General features: G+C 42.9%; 1 protein-coding gene across 1 annotated transcript; it reads left to right on the forward strand.

The window, feature by feature from the left end:
* Nucleotides 1-177: 177 nt before the first annotated feature.
* arl8bb (ADP-ribosylation factor-like 8Bb) lies at nt 178-16,997 on the forward strand. Its single transcript, XM_036531929.1, has 7 exons — nt 178-375; nt 7,804-7,884; nt 9,263-9,336; nt 10,127-10,220; nt 11,027-11,094; nt 12,647-12,717; nt 13,327-16,997. The coding sequence occupies exons 1-7, from the start codon at nt 253-255 to the stop codon at nt 13,374-13,376; spliced, it is 561 nt and encodes a 186-aa protein (XP_036387822.1). The 5' UTR covers nt 178-252; the 3' UTR covers nt 13,377-16,997.
* The last annotated feature ends 706 nt before the right edge of the window (nt 16,998-17,703 follow it).

The following is a 17,703-nucleotide window of genomic DNA, read 5'->3' on the forward strand; positions in this document are numbered from 1 at the left end:
TCGAATATTTCACGAGTTGTTGTTTACAATCGGACACCAGCAGATGTCGTTGTACCAACTGTTGATCGCTGTTCCAGTAAACCAAACTTGTCCACCTCACCTCTCTTCCCTTTTGACCGAGCTCCCCGTGCACTTTCATAGTCATATGACAGCCCTCACTTCCTGTAGACACTTTGCACATCAGCCGCTGGTGGATATCTTCAGAACCAAGACTCTGTCCTAGTTTATCTCTGATTGTCTCTCGATTTCAGGATGCTAGCGCTCATAAACCGGCTTTTGGACTGGTTCAGGTCCCTCTTTTGGAAGGAGGAGATGGAGCTAACTCTGGTGGGACTTCAGTATTCTGGGAAGACCACATTCGTCAACGTGATAGCTGTGAGTTAGCTAGATAGCTGCTGTTTTTTAACATTGTGAATAAAGCACATGCTCGATCGCCCTGTCATTGCTAAGGAGAGTACTTCACAATTTCTGTTTCAAAATGTAAACAAATCGGTCTGTTTGCTTCGGTTAATTCTGTTGATCAGACGAGTGAATTCTAACTACGCTAGCTAGCCAGTTAGCTAGATGTCTGTTTAGTTGGTTAGCTAACGTTAATGTTGGTTAGCTCGCCCGCTGGCGTATCTTGCTCCCTTTTTAACAGGCCGCCTGATCGCTAGCTTACTAGCTAAGGTGGTTTGTTTACTTAAAAAGGTGTCACTGGTCAAGGGGCTGAGAGAAAGAGCAGTTGTTTAAATGGCATGAAACCATACTGCTCGATAGCTGGAGCTCCCTTGAATGGGCCATTTATTTTTAACACCAGACCTCAGCAATGTATTCGTAAGTAACGTTACTTTTATTTTCGTTGGCTGTAGCTAAAGGGGCTATAGCTAAGTCGTAGTTAGTCATAAGTGGGTAAGAGAAAATGAACTAATCGATACGGAGACCTCCTTTTCATACCCTTTTGTGTGTCTGTATGTGTGTGTGTGCCTGGTGGGTGGGGGTTGGGTGTTATGTAGGGACATTAGCGTGTGTGTGTGTGTGTCAGGACAGAACGTTGCGCAGAATTTCGTAACGAAGGAGGTAAGGTGTAGACGTGAAGCACTTAGCTAACTACCTAATGATAGCGTTTAAACAAGCTCTGGACTTCACCTCCCATCAACATGTAACGCAACGTACAACGTACTGAAGTTCGAGCTCAATCTCCCTGGCGTTTGGGACAATTGGCTGCTCAGGAAAAGCTGTTGCATAGATTTAATGGCAGTGTTGCAGCCAACTTTACTGTGGCCGCTAGCTATCTGTATTTTCCAGACTAACCAACAGTCACAGATTGGACCATACCTTATGTTACCAGTGGTAGGTGTGAGTGGGGGAAACATTGAATTGTTGGTGGAAAATTACAAATGCCGCTATACTTTGACAGTAATATGAGTCAGTTACAGTGATATTAGAGGCGAAAGAAGGCTTAGCATCACGAGAGCATTTTGGCTACGTCACCCGGCTGGATGCCAGTGTTTTGCGCCACTGGTTATCATGAAACCGGTCCGTTTCCCACACATTAGTTTTGTTCCTTCCGAATTTTGTAATTAGTTTATTTGCCCATTTTCTAGTCGTTCTTATTCATCTAGTAAAGTGTGTATATTATTAAAATAAAAGATACATCATTTATTTTTCAATATCACCGTATTGTCTGCGCCGCTCAGGTGATTACGTTGCTCTTGTTTCCTGTTATAAAAACGTGACTGTTCCATATGGTCCGTTTTTGCACGTTGAGGAAAGGTGCATCAACCCTCATTTGTGTCCTGCCAAAGACCTTGAAAATTTGCCTCTGTTTACAACTGAGCACGTTTATAAACCTCCCTGTTGTCACTTATTACCAAAAGGATTGTATTCGGGATAAAAACAGAATTGTCAATCTCATTTCCTGCGTTGTCTTTATTATCCACTTAATCATTCATAAGGTTTGAAATATTCTTATACTAGCTCTACGGAAGCAGCTATCAGCTTCTTTGTAAGTGGGATGTGTCATTTAAACTCCAGTGCTTACATCTGTCATGCAGTAGTTTCTAAGGTGTTTAATGAGTTGATTAACTTTTTCATCAGAGCTTATGGAATAGTTATAGATTTTTTTATATGCATAGGAAGTGCCTTGCTCAAGGACACAGTGGGAGAGCCCTGTCTGGGGAGGGGGCATGAAACTGACCTACTCCAGACCTGCTCCTAAACCACTGTGGTATCCTGCTGCCCCACCTGGGTTAAGGGCTCTGTGCCCTGTGCTGAGCAGCTCAATAACGTCTTTCTTTTGAACGTGCTGGTTCTTATGTTTGCTGCTAAGACACACGAGAGTGGAACAGTCATGAATATGTCACGATAAAATGACCACACCCTTTGCTTTTGTGGTGACATAAGCACTCCTGCGGCACTTGTTCCTGTCTGCAACAGCATGTCAGAAGGATCATTGCTTGCTGCAGCCTTCGTGTGATCTTTCCAGGGACTATAGCCTGGCTGAGGGACATGTCAGGTTTTGCCATATGGCAGGGAGTGGCCCCTCATCCATTTGAATTTGTAAGAGAGTAAGAGATACGTCTGTCCGTCCTCTCACACTTCCTGCAGTGTGAGGCCTGTCAGTCTTTTAGCTTCTGATGTGGAGATTCCTGTCTCGTGCGTATCTGATGTTTTAGGCTTTTCACAGTATTTTGACTTTTACATCATTGGATCAGTGATGCTAGACACCCTTCTGACTTGTAGCGGATGTAGATCAGTGTGCTTTTAGAAATATCAGTGGCCCCCTCCTTGGAGTATGACATCATCTTAAGAAAGACAGTCACAATGTGTCATTGTCAGTCCTCATGCTGCGCTTGTATAAACTATCACAAATTTTTTCAAGTGGCATTTGATATCATTCACAACATAGGCCTTGCAGTGTTCACTTCAGTTAAGTCCTGCCACTCCCCATCTGCCATTTAGCCTAACATCCAAGACATCCTTTACCGGCCCCCATAAGGGATTTTAAATGCTGACTTACTTTAGAGGTGCATTTGTTTTGAGCACACTAGCAATTTCATAAGTCACACTGCTATCACAAAATGTGCTAAACTACTTTTCCTGTTCAGTTAAAAAGAAAAAGCAGAAGTTTCAGTTTGACCCAAGAAAATGGCAGAAGAAGTTATTGTTGACTGGTAGTTGAGTTGAGCTGGTAGGTTAGCATGGGCCTAACATTTCAATGTCTGCAGAGGCAAAATGGTGCCATACTGTTGCAGATCCCTTGAGCCTTAATAAAATCAGCTCTGTATAATTGCTTATATAATAATTGTGTAGTCCATTCTGTTTTATTACAGAGTATGCAGCTAATCTCACTGATTTTGCTTAACTTCTGTTTTGTGCATATTCTGCTTTAATGCAAAATGTCACAGTGGTTTCGAGTGTACACCATATAAGGAGTTGGCTGTAAATGAAATCCCGGTCGGTTGGAGCATCCCCTAGGCTCATGATATGGTTGTGCACATCTGTAGCTTTGGAGTATCTTTCAGAGCCTCATGGCTGCGTTCTGCCTGCTCTGTGGTGAAGGAGAAGGGTTGACTCAGCTCTTTCGAGTGAGAGAGGTAAAAGGCAACGTCTACACTGTAAACCGCGCTTGCATGGAAAGGAAACCCAGCTTTTCTGGTGGCCGCAGGAAATTCTGCCTTGTTTCAAGATGTGACGGCAGCTTTTTCTAAGTTAGGCAAACTTCTGCCAACTGCAGCTAAACCGATTGCCCTCTTGGAGCTGAAGTAAGTTTATTCCGGTCTTCTGAGTTCATTCTGGAGACTATCAAACAGGGTTGCATCTACCCTTTTTATCTCCTGGCAGTTGCAGAAAAAGTCCACATTTACATTACATTGCTTTGCATGTTGCATCCTCTTTATGCTTCAAGGTGCACGGGGAAAATTTTTGAAAATCTTCCGTTTATCATTAACACATCAATGATAAGTCATATGATGTAAGCATGAATCCTGTTTACGTAACATCCCAGATTTCCCCATTTGTGGTCTGCATGCTGTCTTCTAGTGTGATTTTTTTTTTTTTTTTAGGTGAACTGCTTGACCATCTCACTGGATTTTGTAGGTAGCTTTTGCCAATTATCTGCCCTTGTAGCGTGTCAATCTAGGGTGGTGATTGGCATAGTGTGGTCAGCCGCAATGTCCAGGTCCACATTCTGAACAAGGAGAGTCCATCCTCACCCTGTTTTAGGGCAAGCTGTGATTGTTGTGGTGAGCTTGATGGGCAAACAGGAGATGACACAGCAGGTCAGCAGTGCAATTCCGTGTCAAGGAGAAGGGCTAATCACCCAGTTCCATTGGAAGCCATGTAAGTTACCCCGGATAAGAGCGCCTTCTGAGCAGATAGATAATTTAATGTAATAATGACCATTATGGGCATTGGACCATCCCGTACATTGGCAGCTGAGGTTGCTACAGTAGTGTTAGCAGGAAATTGATTGCTGTCTATGAAGCAGAGGATGCAGTGTAAGGTCTCAAAACTTGACGGTCTGCTCTGTGACCCCCCAGAGCACGATGTTGGCATGGTTTCATAAAATTCAGTGCAGTGAAAGGAACTGCTGTCTGTAGATATTGTCCTTATGTTCCTGATATCAAACTCAAGCCTGCAGGTTGTACTGGCACCAGCCATGCTATCGATATTGCCTCTGAAGTTTCCCCCACAAGGAGGCTTTTGACTGGACAGGAGGAATGTATGTTACAAGTGCATAATGAGGAAGAATCATATTTGCGTAACCCCTGACTTATAAATCAGGAAGGTCATTATCAGTCTGACTTCAGCCCTTTCACCTTTCTGATTTACATATTCCTGATAGCTGTCGTCTATGCAATGTCACTGCTGTACCTCGAACACAGTTATGACACATTACCTATTTCCTGGTTTGGCTTATGGTGACTCAGTTTTAAAAATTTATCGTAATAGGATGGTTATTTCATTTTTTATTACATATTTGTTTGCATTTAATTGTAAGTAGATGAATAATTTTTTTTTGAAAGAAGAAAAAATATGCCACAGATATTCTATGTTGGCTACAGTTGATAGTCAGCTTAGTGTGCTTCATATGGAATGCTCTGTGTGTTTAAGCTATAATTGTTCTTATTTGCTGGGTCATTATGAACATTCTTGAAGGGGTGTGGTCTAAAACAGAACATCCATAGTATTCATTGCATCACAGACAGCAGTGGAACCTCCTAGACCAGGAAGTACAGAGAATGGAAGGAATGCAGCTTTATATCTGGTCATTATGTAGAATGTCTATGGTTGTGCAGTTACAGTTTATTGAACCCATTGCAGATAAGCATTTAGATTTAAAATAAATTTTAAAAGCCATAGGAATCAGGCAGTGATGATAAGAACAGCATGTTGAGTTTGAGGCATGTCAGCTGTCCTCCCTCTGAAAGGTAATGAACACATTTGGGTTATGTTCACTGTACTCAAAATAGGTTAGCCAGTTCATCTCCTCCACCTCATGCTAATGACATAGCAGAGCATTTTTAGCAGGCAGTTTACTCTGTGTAGATGCTTTACGTAACAATGTAGGTTCTTATTTCTGGCTTTTGCTGTCAGATGTCTGTAGAAATAAATGTAATGACTCTATTAAGGCTGTGCTACAGAATGATCTGATTTATTAATCTGTGCATGTGCTGACAGCTGGCATGTAGCGCTCAAACATTTGGTATCATAAATGCTAATGTTATGCTGGAGTGGTGATTTATGTTTGTAGAATGAAATGGGCGTCCTGCTTTGTTTGTCTTAACATGTATGATGTCATTTTGTCATTTTCTGTGTGAAATTCCCTGTCTGTGGGATGACCTGGTTGCCCCCTGGGAATTGATAAAAGTTCTGTTCAATTCTAATCTATCTTTAGTCTGAGCCTGGTCTGGAGTGGGTCATAGGCTGGAATGCATGTGGCTCGAGGGGTGCATAATTAGTTGATTGGAGTGCATGGGGTAAGGGCCAGGATGCAGGATGTGTGGTGAGTAATTATGAAAGCGATCAGGGCAGGGAGCTGCTCTTTACAGTGAGGGCGGGGGGGGGGGGGGGGGGGGGGATACAGAGCCGCTCCTCAGAGCAAGCGGGGATACAGAGCCTTCTTGCAGAGTGCAGCAGGTTTCCAATCCTGTGAGCATCCTGACTTCAGAGCTTTTCTCAGGGCCCAACTAATTTTTTGTCTAACACTAATGGACTTTATGAGAACAGGCCATGATGCTTGCTAAACCAGCCGTTTATGTTCTTCTAATCGCCATTAGCAGTTGAGGAAATGAAAACAAAATAGCTCAGCCTGGAACACCGTGCTGCCCTGAGCTCTACTGGATGCTGCTGCTGTCAGCTGTCCTGACAGTTGATCCGTACTGCTGCTCTGACCACTACCCCTGTTTACTGCTCTGACTGCTGATCCACACTGCTGCTCTGACCACTACCCCTCTTTACTGCTCTGACTGCTGATCCACACTGCTGCTCTGACCACTACCCCTGTTTACTGCTCTGACTGCTGATCCACACTGCTGCTCTGACCACTACCCCTGTTTACTGCTCTGACTGCTGATCCACACTGCTGCTCTGACCACTACCCCTCTCTGCTGGAATTTAATTTGTGAATTACCCCCCCCCCCCCCCCCCCCCCCCAATTGTCTTGTCTCCTTGCTGCGCTTGTGCCAGTTAGGTGTGGAGTGCAGGGGGGTAGCACAGTAGAGCCGGAAAGGCTTGCTGAGGGGAACCCTGCTGGAACGTCACAAGACTGCCTCACCCCTTTCCACTTAGCTCCAGTCAGGTGACTGGGCCACAGTCATGTGCCCCGTGCTGAAAGGGCTGACTCATACAGAGAGGTAGTGTTTCCCCTGGAAAAGAGCGGGACCGTCTAATCACGTCCTCTCCCCACCCTGCAGCACCCCCCCCCCCCCCCCCCCCCCATATGACCAGCGCTGTGGTCACAAATCGGATTTCCTCTCCCTCATAATGGCTCTATTCATTACAGCATTGTGGCTCACATACAGAGTCCTGCTATTAGTGTGTGTCATATAGAGAAAGTGAGTCTGGCGCGCAGTAGACGCATGTTAATGCAGATGTAAAAATTCACATCTAATTCACATTCACATTTAATGACTGGTGCCTCTCAGTGCTGGTACCTTTTCTGGCTGTTGCCGTGTTTTTTATTTTTGATTTGTAAGCACATGTGCTTCTTTCGCAACCCTTGTCTCAAGATGTGTTCAGTTAGCCAGTCTGTTATTTAATGACCCATCTATTTTGAGCTCTTACAAACTCATAAGAATTTTTAAACTTCAGCAAGGTCAGCTGATGTTAGCACAGTAATTTTAGCATGCTACACTTATGTTTTTTGTTGTTGTTTTTTTTTTAATCAGGAGGCTGCAAAGTGTGTTTGTGTGTGTGTGTAAACCTGTGCATGTATGCCAAAGTACCCATGTATGTGTGTGTATGTGTTCACATTTATGCCTGTATGTGTCTGTGCACGCATGTATGTTTCTTTTGCTCTGTCAGCAGAGTTAACTGCGTGGCTAACAGTGGCAGTTTCCGCCTCTACATTACATTATTGGCATTTAGCAGACACTCTTACCCAGAGCGTCTTACATCAGTTACAATGTTATCCATTTATACATCTGGATATTTACTAAGGCAGTTTGGGGTTAAGTACCTTGCCCAAGGGTACAACAGCAGTGCCCCAGTGGGGAATCGAGCCGGCAACCTTTTGGTCATGAGCCCTGCTACGTAACCACTACGCTACACTGCCTCGTTAATCATTAATTTGATAGTGTTTTTGCTCTGCTCTTTCAGTCGGGCCAGTTCAGCGAGGACATGATCCCTACAGTGGGCTTCAACATGCGCAAGGTCACCAAGGGCAACGTCACCATAAAGGTACCACTTTCCTTCCTGCAAGAGCATTCCGTCACCTGTGTTTGCATGGTGCACTGTGGCTCCACCCTTGCATGTAGGAGCACCCTATCAGCTGTGACTGACATGGTGCACTGTGACTCCACCTCTGCCTGTAAGAATGGACTATCAGAGGCTCATGATGCCTCACTATTCTATCACTGACTCCGCCCCTGCATTTTGGAACAGCCAATGACTGAAGTATGTCTTGCTCAGTCTAGAAGCAGCCTTTTTTATCCAGAGATGCATTAAATACACAAAACGGTTGCATAAAGCATTTTTCAGTAGAAATGCTGTTGAACTGAATGTCCAGTGCAGAACATTTCCAGCATGGCAGCAAATGTGCTTCTCAGTGCTGCTTCATGAAATAACAGAGCCACTTTTCTGAGTAGTGTCATTTATTAGCTGCTCAAACACTGATTACATAAGAGATGCAATTGAACACAAATTAAATATGACTATAAATGTACTTCATATATGAAGTATGAAATATGAAAGAGTATAGCCATGAACAATGTGATGCAGAATTGCAGGAACGGACAGTGCAGCAGCTCTGTTTGTACAGTGGTTCTGATGCCACCCAGAGTTTTTTTTTATCTTTTTTTTATGATCAAAAATGTGTGTTTAATTAGCCTCCTGTCAGCTGCAACCACCACAAGATCTTAAGATGGAGGACACAACATGCCATTCACATTTACCATCCTGAAGCACCTACGAAGCCAATTTCTCATTGTATCGGTTTAAAATATTGCAAAAAAAGCATGAATATACTTTAGAAGAGACAGTACATACTTTTACATTTTACAATTTTATTGTGCGTATGCTTTTATTATGCTTATTTCTTCTCATCTTTCGATATGTGCACTTTCAAAAATGCACTTTTCATTGAAACTGTTAGAAATAATCATAACCTGTTGTGGCCTCATGCATTGCAGTCTTCAGCTGGAGATCTGATATGACTCAGATTACCTGGCAGTGCCTTAACATGTACAGCAAAGTCATTTATGAGTTCTTTATTGTTGTAGTGATGTCCTTGAGTGTGTTAAGGACGTCCCTTTTTGGTTTTAGTTTCACATTTGTGAACACAGTATATATGTATATATGCATGAATCTAATGTTCTCCCTTCTCTAATAGCTCCTCATAATAATTTCAGCCATGAGTGCCATCTAGTGGAGGACACTAAAACTAACTTGGCTTGGCTGAGATTTGCTAGCTGATATAAGTAGCACAATATCTTGTGATATTCCTTTTTCTTCACAAGCTGATGATGTCACTCATGAGTGGCAGTAACATGTGGTTGTGTAGCACTTTTTCCCTGTGTTGGATCTGGTCAGTGACAGACTGTTTTATTTTATCCTGCAGATCTGGGACATAGGGGGGCAGCCACGATTCCGCAGCATGTGGGAGCGCTACTGTCGTGGAGTCAATGCTATCGTGTAAGTGCAGCCAAAGCCACCGAAGAGGCTTCATGGACACCAGTATGGGCGGAGCCATTGCGTGCTGTCTGTGATCCACCAGTTTCAACCAATCGTAGTCTTGTGTGAAGAGCAACTTCTTTTGATTGGCTCATACGAGTTGGTGATTGGCAGCACATGGTGGTTCCACCCATCGTGGGGATCATGAAGCCTCACTGTCCCATCACTGATTCCAGTGTGGGACTGATGAAAGGAAAGCACTTGATTGCTTGGACTATGAATTGAGCATCATGATGAGAACTCAACAGTCTGACCTTTACATCAGACAGATTAGATTCATATCAGGTTACATTACTTTATTGTCCTTGCATAAGGATGTTATTCCCCCAGCTTGTGCAGTAAGACAGTTGACTTAAGGTGGGTAGCACCTGTCTTTATCATAGTCATTTGGAAAAATCAGTAAAAGGCCACATTTAAATTCACACAGCCATTTTTTCCCCACTCAAAATGTCTATGGCAAGTGTGAAAAAAACAAAGTTTTTTTCTTGTAAACTAGTTTGATTATGTTAATGCTGTTGGTTGTGTATTTTTCCGCTGTGCCACTTAGTACGCAAATATACTTATCATGCAAGTCAGTCTATGCTCTTTCACAGACCTTGATTAGCTCAGATTTGGGTCTGATTTGTGCAGCTGAATTAAAGGGACAAGGTTAATCACACTGTGTGAAACAGCCCTTCATCTTTGAGTGGTACAGTAATGCTATTGTTCTTTGTGGTGATTTGAACCTCCATTTAACTGTGTTTACTTACAGTTACATGGTGGACGCTGCAGACCGTGAAAAGATCGAAGCCTCTAGAAATGAGCTGCACAATCTGTTAGACAAACCGCAGTTGCAAGGAATACCGGTGAGTTTGCCTGTGTCTGATCTGTGCTTGTGGGCTGCGTTGTCTCATACATGGGCCAAAGTCAGCAGAGCTTTCATGAAACCTCTCCTCCTGTGTAGTGTGACCTCAGACACTTGGAAATGCAGCAGAAGGAAACAGCATTGTGCAGTAGTGATGAGGGAATGAGCCCCATGGAGGGTTGAGCAGGCATGTACTGTCAATCACTGACTCGTATGAACCAGTCGAAAGACCAGAGGAAACCATTGATTGGTTCACACGCGGCTTTGGCTGCGCGCAATAGCTCCACTGCCTCGGTGCTGTCATTACATTCTCAGGTATTGTAAGTGGCCAATGAAACAGGGGTAAATTCAGAGATAAATCTGCTTGGCCTGTATTTACTTGTCAGACGTTGTACCCAGATTGTGATTACATTTTTGCACCTCTTTCCAGAAGTGATGCACTGAATTTATACAGTATTTATGGAGCTTGACAGAAATAATAGCTGGTATTGGTAGCAGTCTGACTGTTCACATGGTTCAGCTTGAACTCTGAGTGAGGCCAATGAGGGCGCACTTTGTCTTTTTTGTCTCTTTTTAATGCAGAGATCCAATGACAGCTCAGGTGCAGAAAGCAAACAAAGCCCTATAGATTAGCTGTCAAGGAAAACGATGTATCTCCACATCTTTTCATCCCCAGCTTTTCTCCCCACGATGCAGCTGAGTCATACGATTAGATAGAAAGAGAGATCGGGACCGCAGAGAGAAAAAGCCATTACACTTCTGCTGATACGGGGGCTTATCTGACGTTTTCTTTCTCCTCTTCTTCAGGTGCTAGTGCTTGGAAACAAGCGAGATCTTCCCAATGCTTTGGATGAGAAACAGCTTATTGAAAAAATGTGAGTAACATGCTATTTTCTCACTGATAGATCTGATGATAGGTTGAAGTGCAGATGTCATATCATCAGTGACTCACTGATTGAGCTAACCATAGTGTTAGAGAGTGGAGTGTGGAGAGCAAAAACCTTTGTTTCATTCAAACCAATGTGTCAGATACATGGTAGCTGCATCAGGTATGGGCTTCTTGAAGCCCTTCTCTCCCGTTACTCGTCTCCAGTGCAACAGGTTCACTGCCACAAGCCCGAGTCAGCGAGACTCCGAGGTCTGATTTGTTTCAGTGCGGTAGTAAATGTGAAAGACAGGAGTGACCTTTCAAAAACAGTCTCATTTTGAAACTGCATTTTCGAATGCATTGGTGGAAAAAAAGACGTCCTCAACAAGACAACTGTAAGCTAGATATTGTTATATGTCAGTGTTGTACCAGGAATTTTAAACTATATCTAATAACGATGTTTATATTATGATCATATGATGATGTTAATGTGATCTGGGCTCTTTAACGAAAAACATCCAGGAAATGATTATGCGGCATCGTCATCCTTGACATTTTATATCCAGTGATGTCCATATTCAAGCCACGCTCGGATGGCCTTGCTCGCAGAATTGAATTACCGCCTGCTGTCTGATCTGTGGCAGTGCACTGGTCCCCTGGCCTGCCATTTAGGTGTTGGCTCAGTTTTGTAGAAGACACACTAGAAGGGCATTTCTCATCCTGGGTGGGGCTGTCTGCCAGTGGGCATTTTTAACCCATCAGTGGGCACTGGGGGTGTTCACTTGTGAAGAAATAGAAAAATACTGTCATTGTTCAGGGATTGTCATTGTTATTGATGTTGTTATTATAGCCGTGTTCAATTATTAAGGTTGCTCGTGAATTAGTGGCCCTATGCATTTACATTACCACAAATAGGTTTAAAGAGTGTAAGTACTATATAATAGTTAATGTACTCAATAATTACACTGTACCTAGATATGGTGGTTATATTTAGGTATGAGTGCTGCTTGATGTGAAGTGGTACAGATATTTTTAAATTTTATGAAATTAATTTCCAGTTCACTCAATAATTACTCCTTTTCAGCAACATTTTGCTTTTCTCTTCTTTTTGTTGTGCTGCCTATGGCCGGCACAGAGCAGCAATGAAATTGTTGAGGTTGTTCTTTGGAGTCTCCATAAAACAGGTTACGGTCAGCACCTTGATGGAATGTGTCTCTCTGCTGTTGTGCCTCAGTTATGCAGGTTATGTTTTCCTGCTTTTCTGCTTTCATTTCACCAATACGGATGTCAGTCCACTTCCTTAGCGCTGCTTTGCCCAACCCATTGAAAAATCCTGTGAAAACATCTCTGGTTTTACAAATGAATAGTCGTCATCGCTGTGGAAGCGAAAACGATAGCTGGCTGTTGAGAGGTGCACACCACACTGCATAGGTCAGCCCCCATTCAAAGTGGTCAGGCCCACGGAAAAAGAGCTTTCTGGACAGATCCGCCTCTGGCGTCTGCGGGCAACATCCACCCTCCCTGAGTGCTTTATTCATGTGCGTTTTCTTTCTTTGCAGGAACTTGGCAGCCATTCAGGACAGAGAGATCTGCTGCTACTCTATTTCCTGTAAAGAGAAGGATAACATAGGTGAGCAAGAAACAGTCATCTGGCAGAGAGTCTCAGGGCCTGGGCTTTACAGGATCTTACACAGAACAATCCATACACATTAACCAATTCATTAACTAAAACTAGAAAATTGCTGAGCATTTGTTGGTGGTTTGCTCAGTAATAAAAATTCAGTACTATCACAAAACCCCTCATTTTAGAGATGTTAGAGTCATAAGTTCAGCTTTACTGTGTCACAAAGCCCATGAAAAAGAGATGTGTATATATTAATAGTGCACGGTCCCAGACAGAGTTTGTATAGTTGGTGTACCTTTGAGAGTTCATAATCATTCCACACCATTCATAAAAAATGAGTGAATTTTTGTTGTTGAGAAACAGAAATATTTCATCTCTGCCGCTGCCAAAGCTTGAGCTGCATTTGAGAGAACTGTCTGTTTGTGAGTGTAGTTCTTGTATGAGTGCTGTTTTGGTGAGAGCTGTGTACTTGGGATGTATGTGTGCGCTATGTCTGTGTCAGTACTGTGTACATGAGGTCTATTTTTGAGAGACCTGTGTATGCGAGCACTTTATTTGTGTACTGTTACAGTTTCTGTGACTCTGACTGCTGTGTTCTGTCTCTGTTTTTCCCAGATATCACACTGCAGTGGCTTATCCAGCACTCAAAGTCCCGGAGGAGCTGAGAGCAAAGACCCCCTCCCTCCCCGCAGCCTCCCCCTATGGTCCCAGCTCCAGTCCCATTGGCCACACCATTCCCATCCTCTCGGTCATTGCTCACCCAGTGGCGATGTTGTCATCCTCCTCAGCAGCGCGGTGTCTCTCCTTCTCTCTGTCTCTGTCTCTCTCTCTCTCGTACCGGTGTTCTCAGTTCCTTCCATGTCCTGACATCACCCCCTGCCCTTCCCCACATTTGACACGCACAGCTTACGGCATGGCCCGTGCCCTCCTAAAGACGTGCGGCCTCCAGTCGTTCACCGCCCTCCACAGCACAGGGGGGCCCAGAGTTGTCATTATGCTGTCAGCAGAGAAATGCAGAGCTGAGAGCCTGGCGCCCTCTGCCTGTCACATGCCAAGTTGCATCCAGTCAAAAACAAAAAAAAAAAAAAAGAAGGAAGTCTGTTTTCCAGAAAGCCTGTTAACGCTGCACCAGGCAGAGGAAGATTGCACACGTTTCAGATAGGGTGTTGGGTTGTTCGATGAGTGTCGAACCCTGTGCAGAATTTATACAGCCAGTCAAGCCAGTTTGACCCTGGAAAAACAATGAGGTTGATCTTCCTTTGTCTTGGGTCTCCTGCTGCAGGTGCTAAATTTGTAGTCATTTTCTGAATTTTGACCCTTTCCCAAACCAAATCAGGTACTTTGTAGGAACTGTCCTTGAACCGAACAAGTTCTGAAGAAATAAAATAATTTACCAGAAGGAATATCAAGCTGTTTTTTATTTACCACAGTAAGGGTACAGATATGAATGTAGAGATCCTGAGCATAAATGTGGAGTAGCAGACGTGAAGCAGAGCTGTGTAGAGGGGTGTTCTCTTGGAGTTGTGAGTGTCGCAGTTTGGACTGCAGAGTTCAAAGTGCCTTCTGCAAAACCTCTGTCTTCTGGAAAAAAAATTGCGCTTCAGATGTACCTGGGCCATATTGATACATATAAAACAAAACATCACATAAGTTGGTAAAAAAAATGTGACAGTAACAGATACACATATTCAAGAAATCTGGAAGGGCATATTGTCAGGTCGATTTTACTAGTTTGCCATTGACACGACACCTCCAAGTACACTCACTCGCTCCCTCTTTCGCTCACTCTCTGTGGACATATTATGACAGCTCTGGAAAAGCCCACTGTGTTTAATGCACTTATGTTAATAAGCTAGAGAAACCAAGTGTATGGTAAAATGATGAGTGATGTATAAAGCACAAGTCAGAGTGAATGCAATGCTGATGACTTGCTTTGCTTGTTAGCACTGGTGGTGTGGGTGGGGGGAATTGAATGGGAAGTTGTTGCACTGAAGTTCACAAGACTTTTTTGCGCCTTTTTAGAAGCCTAGAGAAAAAAATGCCAGCAATTGTCGTGTCAGTCAGTCAGTGGGATAGTCAGCCACTCAGTCAGTCCCGTGGCCAGTTAAGCCATTGTCAGTCAGTGTAATAGTTGAAAATGAGTCAGTCCTATAGACAGTCAGTGTAATTGTCAGTCAGTCTTATAACCAGACAGGCGGTCCTGCAACCTGTAGCTATTCTGTGATAGATAATGTGCCACATGGATGCCTTGTAGTCTCTGAGCTCCGTGAGCGCTAACTACAGTTTTTTTTTTTTTTTTTTGCTTGAGTTGGATGTTCCCCCCGCAAAGCCTTACTGAAGCAGTGAAGGACTTCAGAGTGACACGCTGACAGGCAGATGCTGCTGACCCTCTGGTTGTCCACAGAAATAGCCATTCTTTTAAATCGGCTGTGTGGGCTGAAACTAAAGAACCGGCTGTTGCTGTAGATCCCCTTATGGTAATCTGTACCCACCCAACGCAGCAGTACGTTAGTCTCTATTAATTTACAAAGGTCAAAGGTCACACGAGCACATTTGCTCTGTAGTTTATTTTTGATTATATTTTTGTTTGTACATACCTAGGTTCAGCGAATGGACTCTTGTCTGTGGTCAATGCCTGTCCCTTTTCCCTGTATGTCTCATGCAAGAAGAATCAGTTAGATTTTGTCAAATAATAGTACAGCACTAGAATGATTTGCCACTCTAAGCAATTTCAGCATTGACAGTGGAATTTTATTTTCCTTTTTTACAGAAGGAGATAGGGTTGTAATCAAGCCGCTTGTGTCGTGTGTTAGTGTGGGGCTCAGAGATGAGCACATCATACAGACATCATAGAGAAAATGTAGAGTGAAGGACTGTCAGTTAGGAGTGTTTAGAAGTCCTGAGAAAATGCTGAGGCCTGATGAATTTAAAATCTTTCACTGGACAAAGGCAACTGTCCAGATGAATTCACCCTTTTTAATCATACAATATTGCAGGCCATTCGATTCACTTTATTAGCAGAGCATTAGTATTGGTTCTCATAGCGTATGTTGACCTGATTGAGGTCAAGTTCTGTAGCATACATTTTTCATTTTTACATGTTATCCATTTACACAGGTACAAAGCTACTGAAGAAATTCAGGTTAAACACAGTGTTAAAGGATGCAGGAATAAAGGCACCAGGAGCTCCACTTTACAGGCAAGACAGTCTCTGACTAGGCTGTGCTTTGAGAAAATCAACTACCACTGTAGTGTGACCGCTGGAATTGACATGTGTTTACATCTGGCTTTCATTTATTGCATTTACCGGATTCTTGACTTCACCTGATCATGTGCAGAAATCGCTGTGATTTGTTTGTTTGTTTTTTTTTTTTTTTTTTTTTTTTTAATTTTTTAAAAAATTCTGAATATATGTAAATATTTACAGTGCGGATGTTAAACTGGAAGTTGTCACTATCTGTAGGAATTTTGCTGCCTCACCTAACCCCCAGCTCTACATCGGTGACCTGGAGTACCACGCTTTACCAGCCTGACCATACCACTTAAGTCTGCTCTTTGCCCCCCCAGCATAGCCACAGTCTTAAGCACACAGTCTTAAAGGAACATGCAGTCACGGGTTAACTGGATGCTTTGTTGGTGTCTCATGTATGGATTTGGACTGGAAGTACAAATCAATGAAAGTAGTTGACACAGTCATGGGAACCAAAGGCCTCTTTTTATCACCTGTGTTTCCTTTCAGAAACCCTGTGGAGACCCTTGCAGTCAAGTTGCTAACGTTGATGTGAAACGATATGGAGAGATGTGTGTACAGACACCACTGCCTTGCTGATTAAAACACAGACATGTGTGTAACTCCTCTCAAAGAGTACTTTGCCCTGTCCCTCACACTGAATTGTAAAGGCTTTTGTCCAGTCTTGCTGACTGCCCTACCTTGAGGCATCGCTTTCCTCTCTTTGGGCCTAATTATGCCGGAAGTGTTTCTTTCTTTTGTGTGTATGTGTAATGTGGGGACCAGGTCATGTCGGAGAGTAACCGTGGCTGTACGGGTAAAAGCTTGTTGTATCTGATGTTGAGCTACTTACTGCATTTTATGGAATTCTGACACTATTGCAAAATGAGAGGTGCTTTCTCCCCAGTGCGTTTGTAACTGCATGTGCAAACCCCCCCATACTCATTCAGTTATAGACTTTGTAAATAAGAAACGTTAACATTTTTATTCAGGTGAAAGCTGTTGTCTGTTTCTTGCATATTGTTTTTGTCTCTGCTCAATAAATTTTGGGTTTTTGAGGGTGATTCTGTCAACTCTTAAGACAGACATTTCTCACTATAATTTTACAAGTGAAGCAACCACTAACCACACAAATAACAGATGTTTTAAGTTTATTTTACTGATGTATAGAATTCAAAAGGTATTTATAAAGACGGAAGAGATGTATGCACTCACTGGGTAAGTTTCAGGTTTTCTGATTTTGGTTTTGTTGTTCATGCACACACAGCCACACACACTAACCACACTAATAACAGATGTTTTAAGTTTATTTTACTAATGTATAGAATTCAGAAGGTATTTATAAAGACAGAAGAGATGTATGCACTCACTGGGTAAGTTTCAGGTTTTCTGATCTTGGTTTTGTTCATGCACAAGAAGGCACTACCTACACTGTCCAAAGCTTTACGTTTACATAGCATTACATTGTTGTACCAAGAACTTATCACTTGATGTTTGCGATGGTCATAGACACTGTCAGATTTTGGATACAAGCCTCTATCTGGAAGTAATGACCCTGAATATGTAGCTAAGAGGAAAGTGTGTGGTGTCAGTAGCTTTTAAGTGTCTTGGAAGTTTTCTCCACTGTTTTATTTGTATCCTCGGTGACCTCCAGGTAACTCAAATTTGCCACATTCAAATGCCCGTTTGATTTGATTATAAGTTTAAGGAGTTTCAGGTCCAATTATAAGTGGAATTGATCATTAAATCTCAAAAAACACTTT

The sequence above is a fragment of the Megalops cyprinoides genome, chromosome 6, assembly GCF_013368585.1.
Source record: "Megalops cyprinoides isolate fMegCyp1 chromosome 6, fMegCyp1.pri, whole genome shotgun sequence".
Classification (NCBI taxonomy): Eukaryota; Metazoa; Chordata; class Actinopteri; order Elopiformes; family Megalopidae; genus Megalops; species Megalops cyprinoides.

Excerpts from the sequence above, each read along its gene's own strand:
- arl8bb (XM_036531929.1), top strand. The coding sequence starts at position 253 with ATGCTAGCGCTCATAAACCGGCTTTTGGACTGGTTCAGGTCCCTCTTT. Across the intron at positions 376-7,803 it reads CATTCGTCAACGTGATAGCT|TCGGGCCAGTTCAGCGAGGA; the intron begins GTGAGTTAGCTA and ends CTGCTCTTTCAG. Across the intron at positions 11,095-12,646 it reads AAACAGCTTATTGAAAAAAT|GAACTTGGCAGCCATTCAGG; the intron begins GTGAGTAACATG and ends CTTTCTTTGCAG.